Consider the following 15,197-nt stretch of genomic DNA (forward strand, 5'->3'; position numbering starts at 1 on the left):
ATGTAATTTATATATCGTTCTGTTTTAAGGTTAGTTCGTTTGGTTTAGGTTAGGTTAGGTTAGGTTAGGTTAGGTTAGGTTAGGTTCATTTACACACGTTTAGAATACATAAGTTTTAATATTGCAATGTATACATCGCCTCGACCTTAATTTCAAGACTTATTTTTAGTTTTTTTTTTTTTTATAAATATTCTATCAACATATATAATAATACTTGTATACCACCGTAAAAAATAATGTTGTAACTCTCGGGCCGTCATAAGGGTGGGACAAAAATTTGAAAAAATTACAAAATGTCATCAACTCTCGTTCCCAGCCCATCACTCGTCATCACATCAACTCTCGTCCTCAGCCCATCACTCACTATCACATCAACTCTCGTCCCCAGCCCATCACTCGCCATCACATCAACTCTCGTTCCCAGCCCATCACTCGTCATCACATCAACTCTCGTCCTCAGCCCATCACTCACTACCACATCAACTCTCCTCAGTCCTCATCACTCACTACCACATCAACTCGTCCCCAGCCCATCACTCGCCATCACATCAACTCTCGTCCTCACTCGTAATCACATCAACTCTCGTCCTCAGCCCATCACTCACATCAACTCTCGTCCTCAGCCCATCACTCACTACGTCCCCAGCCCATCACTCGCCATCACATCAACTCTCGTCCTCAGCCCATCACTCACTATCACATCAACTCTCGTCCTCAGCCCATCACTCGCCATCACATCAACTCTCGTCCTCAGCCCATCCTCACTACCACATCAACTCTCGTCCCCAGCCCATCACTCGCCATCACATCAACTCTCGTCCCCAGCCCATCACTCGCTATCACATCAACTCTCGTCCCCAGCCCATCACTCGCCATCACATCAACTCTCGTCCTCAGTCCATCCTCGCCATCACATCACTCTCGTCCTCAGCCCATCACTCACTATCATCAACTCTCGTCCCCAGCCCATCACTCACTATCACATCAACTCTCGTCCTCAGCCCATCACGCGCCATCCACATCAACTCTCGTCCTCAGCCCATCACTCACTATCACATCAACTCTCGTCCCCAGCCCATCACTCGCCATCACATCTCGTCCTCAGTCCATCCTCGCCATCACATCAGTCCCAGCCCATCCTCGCCATCACATCAATCTCTCGTCCTCAGTCCATCACTCGCCATCCATCAACTCTCGTCCTCAGCCCATCACTCGCCATCACATCAACTCTCGTCCTCAGCCCATTACTCGCCATCACATCAACTCTCGTCCTCAGTCCATCACTCACTATCACATCAACTCTCGTCCCCAGCCCATCACTCGCCATCACATCAACTCTCGTCCCCAGCCCATCACGCGCCATCACATCAACTCTCGTCCTCCTCAGCCCATCACTCACATCAACTCAGCCCATCACGCGCCATCTCTCGCCCATCACTCACAGTCCCCATCACTCACCATCACATCAACTCTCGTCCTCAGTCCATCACTCGCCATCATCAACTCTCGTCCCCGCCATCACTCGCCATCACATCAACTCTCGTCCTCAGCCCATCACTCGCCATCACATCAACTCGTCCTCAGTCATCCTCGCCATCACATCAACTCTCGTCCTCAGCCCATCACTCGCCATCAATCTCGTCCTCAGCCCATTCACTCGCCATCACATCAACTCTCGTCCCCAGCCCATCACTCGCCATCACATCAACTCTCGTCCCCAGCCCATCACTCGCCATCACATCAACTCTCGTCCCCAGCCCATCACAGTACCAGTGGGGACCAGGACCTCCTTTGAGTTATAACAATATCCTCCTCACAAATTTCGCAGCGTAAATATTTGGGCGTCCCGGGGAACACAGGAGAGCTGATGTATAATTCAAAGCGACGTGGCCTTATGCAAATCTGGTCCTGCCTTAATCGCGGCCTCATCCATCTTTGCGCCGGAGAATTACGGTGTTTGTGGTTAATACATACACGCCCCTTCCTGTCAGCTGCTGCTGCTGCTGTGATTTATGAGTGTATATATATATATATATATATATATATATATATATATATATATATATATATATATATATATATATATATACTATATACAGAGAGAGAGAGAGAGAGAGAGAGAGAGAGAGAGAGAGAGAGAGTGTGTGTGTGTGTATGTCCCCGGGTCATCCATCACCACATCAGTAACTTTGAATATTCGTGTGTAAATATTTTGCTGGGAATGCTAATATAATTAGCAGTGCATTAACAAATTTAGATAAAAAATTATTTAAAAATTCCCAATATTTAAATAAAAAATTATTAAAAAATTCCCAATATTTAAATAAAAAATTATTAAAAAATTCCCAATATTTAAATAAAAAACATTGGTAGAGTTTGCAGGTCGTGTACAGTATCCTGCCGACACACAACAACAAGGAACAGTCTTTGGCTGTGTTAATTCTCACTTGAAATACACATCCTTTACAGACGAGAACTATCCATCAGTCAGATAAGTAAAGGTTAACAACAAGCCAATAATAACCCCACAAAGTCTGCCATGGTGTTGTTGTGCTGCCCTCCTCCACACCTGTACGGGCAGCTCAACACGATCCTTGTTTACCTGAGAGAAGGAATGTGGTGTGTGAGTGTGGTGAGAGTACAGCTTAACCACACCACTCACCAGGGTACGTAAGGTGTGTGTGTGTGTGTGTGTGTGTGTGTGTGTGTGTGTGTGTGTGTGTGTGTACTTGTAGTCATGCGTGCGTTTATAGATAAGCTCGTCAGGTTGACTTTATGATAAGTACACAAACCTTCTCTACCACCAGAACGATATTGAGGTTCACACACACACACACACACACACACACACACACACACACACACACCGCTAAAAGTAAGAGTAGAAGAGACTAGATTAAAAAAGGATAGCTACATGTCCACCTGAAGCTTCGCCCCCCAGCTTAGGTTAGGTTAGGTTAGGTTAGGTTAATCTTAAGGTGACATGAACTTCGGGATGTAATTGACAAATGATCCGATATTTTCAATACGTTCCAGCGACGATCATCATAACACACATTAAAAAAAATTGATGCCTTGTATGCCTACTGTTAGCATCTAAGTTCAGGGTGCGTATTTTCAACATCTCATAGGCCTACGTTGAATTTTATCGTAAATTAGGATATAAGTTCACATATAATAGACTGACTCTTAAGTTTAAACCCGGTAACCTACCAAATCCCGACTTGTTGCAGAGTGACAGGAATCCATAAAACAGATACACTTTTCACTCCTCCCTCGACCCCCCCATACATCATTCAACACCTTCTGCTCTCCTATCACCCACTCACTCCCTGACACACAGCCGATGCTCCGGTGTATACGATTATTACCAGGTATCTCCAGGTAATGTTAGGTTGTTTTATCATCAGGGGAACTAACTTGGGGTGTCTAATCTTCACGTCATCTATGAGACAAATCATTACACTTTATTTCTCCCTCATAACGGCCATACAACAATTATATCAAATAATATGTCATTATTTTTTGGTGACTTTACTAATGAAAATTGACACCATGTTTGTATTATATTATCAGACCCACAACAACTTGGTAGCCGCAGTAGTCTTATTCATCTCGTCAGGTAGGTCATGTCGCGGCCAGACCTACACACACCCACACACACACACACACACACACACACCCTCAAGCACACACACACAACATGTAAATAACACAGCTGTCAAAACTCTCCAGAATCACCCCCAGCATTCCAGTCCTCTCTTCTTCTTCTTCTTCTTCTTACTTCCTCTTCTTTCTTATTCTTTCTTCTTTCTTCTTCTTCTCCTTTTTCTCCAGTAACTCCCACCTAGGAAATTTCATCCACCCCTTCGTTAATTTTTCCTCCTACATCTAATTTGTGTTTTCAAGTCAGGATGGTTAGGTGGGGTTTATTCTGAACACCATAAGCCCGGGGAGTGGGACCCAGAGGAGAGAAAGAAGAAGGAAGAAGAGGAGGATGAAGGAGGTAGAACGGGAGGATGAGAAACGAAAGAGAGAAGAAAGTACAGTAGTAGCAAAGAGGAGGTAGAGTGTAAGAGCTAGGACAGAGTAAGGGGGAAGGAGAGGAAGGAGAAAGAAGGAGGAGAAGGAAGATGTGGGATGCAGCTGGGGGCGGTAGTGCTGTGTGTCTCCCAACCTTTGATGACAGTAGAGCTCCACCTGGCCGCCAGACCTCACCTCGAACTCACAAGGTCCCGGAATTATCAGGCTGGGAAATTTGGAAGGAAGACTTGCTTAGGAAAAAAAAAAGGAAAAGAAAATGAAGGAAAAGTCTGAATAGGTGAAGAGGCAGACTTGCTTAAACAACTTGGTGAAGAACAGGTTTATACTCGTACAAGAAAGACCTGCTAAAGAACTATAACAACAATAACAACAAAACGATGAATAAGAACAAAAACAACAAAATAAGAACAACAAGAATAAGCCAGTACTCATAAACTTCAAGGGGGTCCCAGTGAAAGGAAGACTAAATGAAAGGAAAAAAAAGAAGTTTACAAAGGCTTCAGGAAGGTACATTAACTGGTCTCTTGTGGAAGTGTTGACTCCAAAACAAAAACAAATGAGAAAAGACGAAGAAGAAAAAATAGGATGAATAATGAAGAAGAAAGACGGAGAAGTTTGTTGATGTTGTGTGTTCGTGTAAGATATATGAGTCTCCTTCCTACCAGCCTCACTGAACCACCAAGACTCATGACTCGGGGCACTGAACCACCAAGACTCATGACTCGGGGCACTGAACCACCAAGACTCATGACTCGGGGCACTGAACCACCAAGACTCATGACTCGGGGCACTGAACCACCAAGACTCATGACTCGGGGCACTTTTTTTTTTTTTTAGGTTAAGGTGGGGAAAGGATGGAAGGCATGCTGGGGCTCAAGGCACAGCCAGACATGAGGGATGGAGAAGTCACAACATATAGTCGTGGGGGGAAAGGTTGGAAAAGAAGTTTAATGAGTTAAACAGAGGGGGACGACACCCCTTGTTTTACATATTACAGAGTTTGTTGGCTAACTAAGCTAACCTAGGATTTAGAATGAGGTTGCACAATGGTTATTTTAGTAGACAATGACTAGATTGATTTTACAATTACAAGTTTATTAACATCTTATACTGTATTACGTTATGGACTCACTTGATTGTGACTTGTTAAATGTGAATTTATATCATCTAAGTTTTAATCTAAGGTGGATCACTGTGGCGGACATAGATGGGTCGCGGGTTGGGTTGTTGTAGTGCGGGCAGACTCCGGGGCCACCAGGCGTGGGGTCTCCCTCCGTTGATGTCTTCCCCGCGTAGGTGGTCTGGGCTGCGAGGGTCGTCCAGGAGCTTGTCCCAAACCTTCTTCCCTAGGCGATGGAACCTGAAGTTGAGGGCCTCTGTTTTATTTCTTAGGTGGATGGTTTCCACTGTCTCCTGGTGGGGTGGCGCTTGGCCACTGGCTGACCTCAAACACTTGTTTTGGAAGCTCTGTAGTTGTTGTAGTCTAGTCTTCCCGAGTGTGACGAGTGGTATAGATGGGTACTCCAACACAGGCCTCACCAGCGCCTTGTACAGGTGAACTTGTATCTTCTCAGGCATCAATTTAAAACGTTTTAATTTGGCTGCGGCGACTTTGGCTTTATTTAGTCTGTCCTTCACGTGGGGAATGATGCCCGTCCGAGAAATGATGAGGCCGAGCAACCTGCCTTGTTTAGAGTACTCAATCTCTTCGTCGTCGATCATCAATGGGGCCGGCTTGAATTTGGCTATGGGTATGACCTCAAATTTCGTTTTGTTTGTTTTTATTTTCCATTTATTTTCATACTCCGAGATCTCCTCTATTGCCCGAGCAGTGAGTCGCGCCATCCTTGCTGTGGACCTTCCTGGGCAGGTGACGATCTGTGTTACATCGTCGGCATACATGACGTACTCGCTGCTGACGATTGGGGGTGGCAGGTCAGCCGTGTAGAGTGTGTAAAGGGTTGGTGAGAGACAAGAGCCCTGAGGCACGCCGCTCGATAGTGAGAATTCTTCTCCAAAATGTTCTTGCATCTTGATTTTGGCTCTGCGGTCCATAATGAAGTTACACAGCAGGCGCGTCAGATTTTCGGGTAGCCCCAGTTGTATGATCTTATACTGCAGCCCTGCGTGCCAAACTTTGTCCACTTTGCTGACGTCCCTCAGTACTATATTGCACTGCAGGCGGCCAGTCATGGCATTGGCGATCTGCTCGTAGGCCTGAGCTATGGCGGTGGATGTACCTTTGTACTGGCGGAAGCCGAACTGGCGGGGATTATGCACGTCTTCGTCCTCCAGATACATCCGCAATCGCTTGTTGACTATTTTTTCGAAGATTTTGGCAGGTACCTCTAGCAGCGATATTGGTCGAAAGTTTTCGACTCTGTTTGGAGGCTTCCCTGCTTTTGGTATGAGGCGAATAACGGCAATTTTGAACATCTTAGGGAAGTATCCAGAGGCGAGGCAGGCGTTGCATATATGAGCAAGCCTCTCTATCATGTTGTCGGGGAGTTGAGCCAGGATCTTCTTGTTAATGTGACTTTGACCAGGTGATTTGTTTCTAAACCCTTTTATGACGGCCGACACATCTGCAGGAACTATGCGCTCCGTCAGATAGCTTCCTTCAACCAGTCTAGTGAAGTCAGCCCGTGGGAGCGGCTGGAGCAGGTGCTGATGGTCCTGCAACTGACCTAAAATGTCCTCCTCAAACTCCCTGTCGAAGCCCTCGTTCTCCTGTTCACTAATGGTAAAGATCTTTCGTAAATATCGCCGATGTAGTTGTTCTTGGTTTTCTTCCTCGAATTTTTTTACGTTGTTTTGGTCGAGCAGGTAAGGGACCGTGCTAGAGGTGGAACCCATCAGTCGCTTGATCCCTTTCCAGAAGGCAGCAAAAAAATAGGATGAATAATGAAGAAGAAAGACGGAGAAGTTTGTTGATGTTGTGTGTTCGTGTAAGATATATGAGTCTCCTTCCTACCAGCCTCACTGAACCACCAAGACTCATGACTCGGGGCACTGAACCACCAAGACTCATGACTCGGGGCACTGAACCACCAAGACCATCATGACTCGGGGCACTGAACCACCAAGACTCATGACTCAGGACACTGAACCACCAAGACTCATGACTCAGGGCACTGAACCACCAAGATTCATGACTCAGGGCACTGAACCACCAAGATTCATGACTCAGGGCACTGAACCACCAAGACTCATGACTCGGGGCACTGAGAGGGCACTGAACCAAGATTCATGACTCGGGGCACTGAACCACCAAGACTCATGACTCGGGGCACTGAACCACCAAGATTCATGACTCAGGGCACTGAACCACTAGATCAAGTCGTGTCTGCCTTTCCACGTTCTCAATTTCCCGAGAGAATCCTTCACACAAACTGTCTATTTCAGCGTTTTCAATTTCTCCATCAAGTTCTGGGAGACTGGGGGTAAATATTGGCTTAGGAGGCGCCACCCACCTCATATAACCTCACACCATAACCTCACACCACCTCATATAACCTCACACCATAACCTCACACCATAACCTCACACCCACCTCATATAACCTCACACCATAACCTCACACCATAACCTCACACCCACACCTCATATAACCTCACACCATAACCTCACACCATAACCTCACACCACCCCATATAACATCACACCATAACCTCACACACCACCCACCCTAACACCATACCACCTCACACCACCCACTAACACCATACCACCTCACACCACACCACCCACCTAACACCACCACCACCCACCTAACACCATACCACCACCCACCTAACACCATACCACCTCACACACCACCCACCTAACACCATACCACCTCACACCACCACCCACCTAACACCATACCACCACCACACCACCCACCTAACACCATACTACCTTACACACCACCCACCTAACACCATACCACCTCACACACACCACCCACCTAACACCTACCACCTCACACACCACCCACCTAACACCATACCACCTCACACACCACCCACCTAACACCATACCACCTCACCACCCACTAACACCATACCACCTCACACACCACCCACCTAACACCATACTACCTTACACCACCCACCTAACACCATACCACTTCACACCACCACACCCACCTAACACCATACCACCTCACACACCACCCACCTAACACCATACTACACCTTACACCACCCACCTAACACCATACCACTCACACACCACCACCCACCTAACACCATACCACCTCACACACCACCCACTAACACCATACCACCTCACACACCACCCACCTAACACCATACCACCTCACACCACCACCCACCTAACACCATACCACCTCACACCCACCCACTAACACCATACCACCTCACACCACCACCCACCTAACACCATACCACCTCACACCACCACCCACCTAACACCATACCACCACCCACTAACACCATACCACCTCACACACCACCCACCTAACACTATACCACTTCACACCACCCACCTAATTTTTATCTATTCAAATTCGCATTGAATCCGTAATACAAAAATTATTCAACGCTTAACATCAACGTATGACGGTGCATTTAATTTAATAAGTGAAGGACATCAAAGAACGATTCACATCACTAGACATTCAATTACATTTCGTTTATATTAATTATACTCCAAGGTAGGTAGATACACGGGTGGCTCAAGGTGGTAGATACACAGGGTGGCTCAAGGTGGATAGATACACGGGGTGGCTCAAGGTAGGTAGATACACGCGGTGGCTCAAGGTGGATAGATACGAGGGTGGCTCAAGGTAGGTAGATACACGCGGTGGCTCAAGCTGGAGGTAGATACGCGGTGGCTCAAGGTGGATAGATACCTGGGTTGGCTCAAAGTAGGTAGATACAGGGTGGCCAAGGTAAGTGAATACACGCGGTGGCTCTAGGTAGGTAAGATACACGCGGTGGCTCAAGGTATGTAGATACACGCGGTGGCTCAAGGTAGGTAGATACACGGGGTGGCTCAAGGTGAGTAGATACACAGGGTGGCTCAAGGTAGTAGATACGCAGGTGGCTCAAGGTAGGTAGATACGCGGTGGCTCAAGGTAGGTAGATACACGCGGTGGCTCAGGTAGGTAGATACACGGGGTGGCTCAAGGTGAGTAGATACACGCAGTGGCTCAAGGTGAGTAGATACACGGGGTGGCTCAAGGTGGAGTAGATACACGGGGTGGCTCAAGGTAGGTAGATACACGCGGTGGCTCAAGGTATGTAGATACACAGGGTTGGCTCAAGGTAGGTAGATACACGGGGTTGGCTCAAGGTATGTAGATACACGCGGTGGCTCAAGGTAGGTAGATACGCGGTGGCTCAAGTGGATAGATACACGCGGTGGCTCAAGGTATGTAGATACACGGGGTGGCTCAAGGTATGTAGATACACGGTGGCTCAGGTAGGTAGATACACGGGGTGGCTCAGGTATGTAGATACACGGGGTGGCTCAAGGTAGGTAGATACGGGGTGGCTCAAGGTATAGATACAGCGGTGTCAAGGTTGGATAGATACAGGTGGCTCAAGGTATGTAGATACAGCGGTGGCTCAAGGTAGGTAGATACACGGGGTGGCTCAAGGTGGATGTAGATACACGGGGTGGCTCAAGGTAGGTAGATACACGGGTGGCTCAAGGTATGTAGATACGGGGTGGCTCAAGGTAGGTAGATACACGGGGTGGCTCAAGGTATGTAGATACACGCGGTGGCTCAAGGTGGATAGATACACGGGGTGGCTCAAGGTATGTAGAATACAGGGTGGCTCAAGGTAGGTAGATACACGGGGTGGCTCAAGGTATGTAAGATACCGAGGTGGCTCAAGGTATGTAGATACACGGGGTGGCTCAAGGTAGGTAGATACACGGGGTGGCTCAAGGTATGTGGATACACGGGGTGGCTCAAGGTAGGTAGATACACGGGGTGGCTCAAGGTAGGTAGATACGGGGTGGCTCAAGGTATGTAGATACGCGGTGGCTCAAGGTATGTAGTACAGCGGTTGGCTCAAGGTATGTAGATACACGCGGTGGCTCAAGGTATGTAGATACACGGGGTGGCTCAAGGTAGGTAGATACACGGGGGTGGCTCAAGGTATGTAGATACACGGTGGCTCAAGTATGTAGATACGGGGTGGCTCAAGGTGAGTGAACACGGGTGGCTCAGGTAGTAGATACACGGGTGGCTCAAGGTAATTGAATGCCGTTGGCTCAAGGTAGATGGATACACGGGGTGGCTCAAGGTATGTAGATACACGCGGTGGCTCAAGGTATGTAGATACACGGGGTGGCTCAAGGTAGGTAGATACGGGGTGGCTCAAGGTATGTAGATACACGCGGTGGCTCAAGGTATGTAGATACACGCGGTGGCTCAAGGTGAGTAGATACACGGGGGTGGCTCAAGGTAGGTAGATACACGGGGTGGCTCAAGGTATGTAGATACACGGGGTGGCTCAAGGTAGGTAGATACACGGGGTGGCTCAAGGTAGGTAGATGGGGTGGCTCAAGGTAGGTAGATACACGGGGGTGGCTCAAGGTATGTAGATACACGGTTGGCTCTCAAGGTATTAGATACACGGGGTGGCTCAAGGTATGTAGATACAGGGGTGGCTCAAGGTAGGTAGATACAGGGGGTGGCTCAAGGTAGGTAGATACACGGGGTGGCTCAAGGTAGGTAGATACACGGGGTGGCTCAAGGTATGTAGATACACGGGGTGGCTCAAGGTATGTAGATACACGGGGTGGCTCAAGGTAGGTAGATACACGGGGTGGCTCAAGGTAGGTAGATACACGGGGGTGGCTCAAGGTATGTAGATACAGCGGTGGCTCAAGGTATGTAGATACACGGGGTGGCTCAAGGTAGGTAGATACACGCGGTGGCTCAAGGTAGGTAGATACACGCGGTGGCTCAAGGTAGGTAGATACACGCGGTGGCTCAAGGTAGGTAGATACACGGGGTGGCTCAAGGTAGGTAGATACACGGGGTGGCTCAGGTATGTAGATACACGGGTGGCTCAAGGTAGTGAATGCACGGGGTGGCTCAAGGTAGGTAGATACACGCGGTGGCTCAAGGTATGTAGATACACGGGGTTGGCTCAAGGTGGGTAGATGCAGGGGTGGCTCAAGGTAGGTAGATACACGCGGTGGCTCAAGGTATGTAGATACGGAGGGTGGCTCAAGGTAGGTAGATATACGGGGTGGCTCAAGGTAGGTAGATACACGGGGTGGCTCAAGGTATGTGTAGATACACGCGGTGGCTCAAGGTAGGTAGATACACGCGGTGGCTCAAGGTATGTAGATACACGGGGTGGCTCAAGGTATGTAGATACACGGGGTGGCTCAAGGTATGTAGATACACGCGGTGGCTCAAGGTAGGTAGATACACGGGGGTGGCTCAAGGTAGGTAGATACAGCGGTGGCTCAGGTATTGTAGATACGCGGTTGGCTCAAGGTAGGTAGATACACAGGGTGGCTCAAGGTAGGTAGATACACGGGGTGGCTCAAGGTATGTAGATACACGGGTGGTGGCTCAAGGTAGGTAGATACACCGTGGCTCAAGGTGAGTAGATACACAGGGTGGCTCAAGGTAGGTGGATACACGGGTGGCTCAAGGTATGTAGATACACGCGGTGGCTCAAGGGTAGGTAGATACACGGGGGTGGCTCAAGGTAGTGAATACACGGGTTGGCTCAAGGTAGGTAGATACACGGTTGGCTCAGGTATGTAGATACACGGGTGGCTCAAGGTAGGTAGATACGGGGTGGCTCAAGGTATGTAGATACACGGGGGTGGCTCAAGGTAGTGAATACACGCGGTGGCTCAGGTATGTAGATACGCGGTGGCTCAAGTGGTGTAGATACACGGGGTGGTGGCTCAAGGTGGGTAGATACACGGGGTGGCTCAAGGTGGGTAGATACACGGGGTGGCTCAAGGTGAGTAGATACACGCGGTGGCTCAAGGTGAGTAGATACACGCGGGGTGGCTCAAGGTGGGTAGATACACGGGGTGGCTCAAGGTATGTAGATACGGGGGTGTTCAAGGTATGTAGATACGCGGTGGCTCAAGGTATGTAGATACACGCGGTGGCTCAGGTATGTAGATACACGCGGTGGCTCAAGGTAGGTAGATACACGGGGTGGCTCAAGGTATGTAGATGCACGGGGTGGCTCAAGGTAGGTAGATACACGGGGTGGCTCAAGGTAGGTAGATACACGGGGTGGCTCAAGGTGAGTAGATACACGCGGTGGCTCAAGGTATGTAGATACACGGGGTGGCTCAAGGTGTAGATACACGCGGTGGCTCAAGGTAGGTAGATACAGGGGTGGCTCAGGTATGTAGATACACGGGGTGGCTCAAGGTAGGTAGATACACGGGGTGGCTCAAGGTATGTAGGCTACGGGGTGGCTCAAGGTAGGTAGATACACGGGGTGGCTCAAGGTATGTAGATACACGGGGTGGCTCAAAGTAGGTAGATACACGGGGGTGGCTCAAGGTATGTAGATACACGGGGTGGCTCAAGGTATGTAGATACAGGGGTTGGCTCAAGGTAGGTAGATACCGAGGGTGGCTCAAGGTAGTGAATACACGCGGTGGCTCAAGGTAGGTAGATACGCGGTGGCTCAAGGTGATAGATACACGGGGTGGCTCAAAGGTGGATGATAGATACACGGGGTGGCTCAAGGTAGGTAGATACACGCGGTGGCTCAAGGTAGGTAGATACACGGGGTGGCTCAAGGTAGGTAGATAGGGTGGCTCAAGGTAGGTAGATACACGGGGTGGCTCAGGTAGGTAGATACACGGGGTGGCTCAAGGCAAATAGATACACGGGGTGGCTCAATGCGGTAGATACACGGGGTGGCTCAGGAGCAGGTAGATACACGGGGTGGCTCAATGCAGGTAGATACGGGGTGGCTCAATGCAGGTAGGTACACGGGGTGGCTCAATGCAGGTAGGTACACAGGGGTGGCTCAATGCAGGTAGGTACACGGGGTGGCTCAATGCAGGTAGATACACGGGGTGGCTCAATGCAGGTAGGTACACGGGGTGGCTCAATGCAGGTAGGTACACGGGGTGGCTCAATGCAGGTAGGTACACGGGGTGGCTCGTAAAATTAATTCATTTTGCTTGAGGATTTTTCATATGTGAATAATTAAAGTTAATGACATTGTGGTTAGGTTAGGTTAGGTTAGGTTAGGTTAGGATAGGATAGGATAGGTTAGGCTAGGTTTGGCTAGGCTAGGTTAGGTTAGGTTAGTTTGGCTAGGCTAAGTTAGGTTAGGTTTGGCTAGGCTAAGTTAAGTGAGGTTAGGTTAGGTTAGGATAGGATAGGATAGGATAGGATAGGTTAGGTGATAATGAATAACTAAAGGTACAACAACAGTCAGGTAATGAGGCTCCTACTAACAGGTTCTTCTCTCCCTCAGGTACGTGTGTGTCAAGTCTCGACCTCTCTCACCTCTCAGCCTGACACTCGACGCATGACATGACACTCGACGTATAATATGACACAAGGCACATGACATGACACTCGACGTATGATATGACACAAGGCACATGACATGACACTCGACGCATGACATAACACAAGGCACATGACATGATACTCGACGCATGACATGACACAAGGCACATGACACTCGACGCATGACATGACACAAGGCACATGACATGACACTCGACGCATGACATGACACAAGGCACATGACATGACACTCGACGCATGACATGACACAAGGCACATGACATGATAAGAGACATATTGCTCAAGCAGTATGATATGACACGTGACTTGACACATGACACTCGGGTGAGGACAAGTTGTATATGACACATGACACCAGCCGCCATAACGCGACAGTCACTAAGGTAAGTCTCTCTTATACTGTAGTAATAATATAAACACCAGGTAACTCTTGTGCTTAACTATATCTATCTATCTATCTATCTATCTATCTATCTATCTATCTGAATTATCACCTTTACATAGCCATCGTCACCCCTCATCATCATCATTATGTCTTTACAGTATTTGCATTTTGGGTGATAATGATCTCTCTCTCTCTCTCTCTCTCTCTCTCTCTCTCTCTCAGACCAGCTAACTTGATGGTGAAAGTTTGTGCATCCACTCTACTGTAGGAGAGAGAGAGAGAGAGAGAGAGAGAGAGAGAGAGAGAGAGAGAGAGAGAGAGAGAGAGAGAGAGAGAGAGAGAGAGAGAGAGAGAGAGAGAGAGAAAGTGAAGGAGGGTACCGTAAAATAAAGACAAATATGGAGAATAAAATAAGTCAACAAAACAGTAACCTAAAACCGACCAGTTCTTGTATTTAAGTCACTCGTAATAATAAAAATTCCCATGGGAAAAAATCCACCAGTAAAGTACAAAAAAAAGTGAAAATTAAACTTCTTAAATACAGCCGAAAAATATATCACTTAACAAAAACAGCAATATAATTATCCCTCTACGTCACACACACACACACACACACACACACACACACACACACACACACACACACACACACAATGTACGCGCTCTCAAATGTGTACCAAAAGAGACAGACAGACAGAGAGATTGTTTCAAAATTAACCCAGATTAAGAGGTGATCACATGAGTCGTCTGTTTCACTTTGTTTACCTACATCAGCTGTTTTGTCCTCAACCGTGTAAACAAACCCACGTGGACACACCGTGTACCTGACTGAGATTGAAGCTGTTAAGTTATACCCGGTTAATAAAACTTAGTAATAAGCTTTAGAAAACTGACTTAAGCTGTATCATCAAGGGTAATCACACGCTTGTAATACGCCATTAATTGTACACCTTGAGTGAATGTAGGTCCCACAGGCATGCCTGCACACTAGGAGACAGTGTGGCCAGTACTGTACTTCCCCCAACTTGTAAACTTAGGTACCTATTTACAGCTGGGTGAACAGGGAGCGCCCGGGGATCGAACCACCGATCCCTGTAACAGGAGACGAGCGCTGTATTCACTCGCCAACCGCACTCCTGCACATTATTAGTCCCCTACACATTACACACCAGTCCTACGCCACATATTAAACACACGCAAAACTATACAGAAATACACACGGACAAAACAAAACAGACATATTCACACACGAAACCACAGACTAAG

General features: G+C 48.1%; 1 protein-coding gene across 1 annotated transcript; it reads left to right on the plus strand.

Moving 5' to 3' along the window:
* Positions 1 to 293: 293 nt before the first annotated feature.
* On the plus strand, positions 294 to 1,802 carry LOC121868672 (sialidase-like). Its single transcript, XM_042369508.1, has one exon. It carries the CDS (start codon positions 294 to 296, stop codon positions 1,800 to 1,802), a length of 1,509 nt encoding a protein of 502 aa, XP_042225442.1.
* The last annotated feature ends 13,395 nt before the right edge of the window (positions 1,803 to 15,197 follow it).

The sequence above is a fragment of the Homarus americanus genome, unplaced genomic scaffold, assembly GCF_018991925.1.
Source record: "Homarus americanus isolate GMGI-L3 unplaced genomic scaffold, GMGI_Hamer_2.0 scaffold30535, whole genome shotgun sequence".
NCBI classification, from domain to species: Eukaryota; Metazoa; Arthropoda; class Malacostraca; order Decapoda; family Nephropidae; genus Homarus; species Homarus americanus.

What these genes read in the sequence shown, in the direction of transcription:
- LOC121868672 (XM_042369508.1), top strand. Translation starts at nt 294, where the DNA reads ATGTCATCAACTCTCGTTCCCAGCCCATCACTCGTCATCACATCAACT.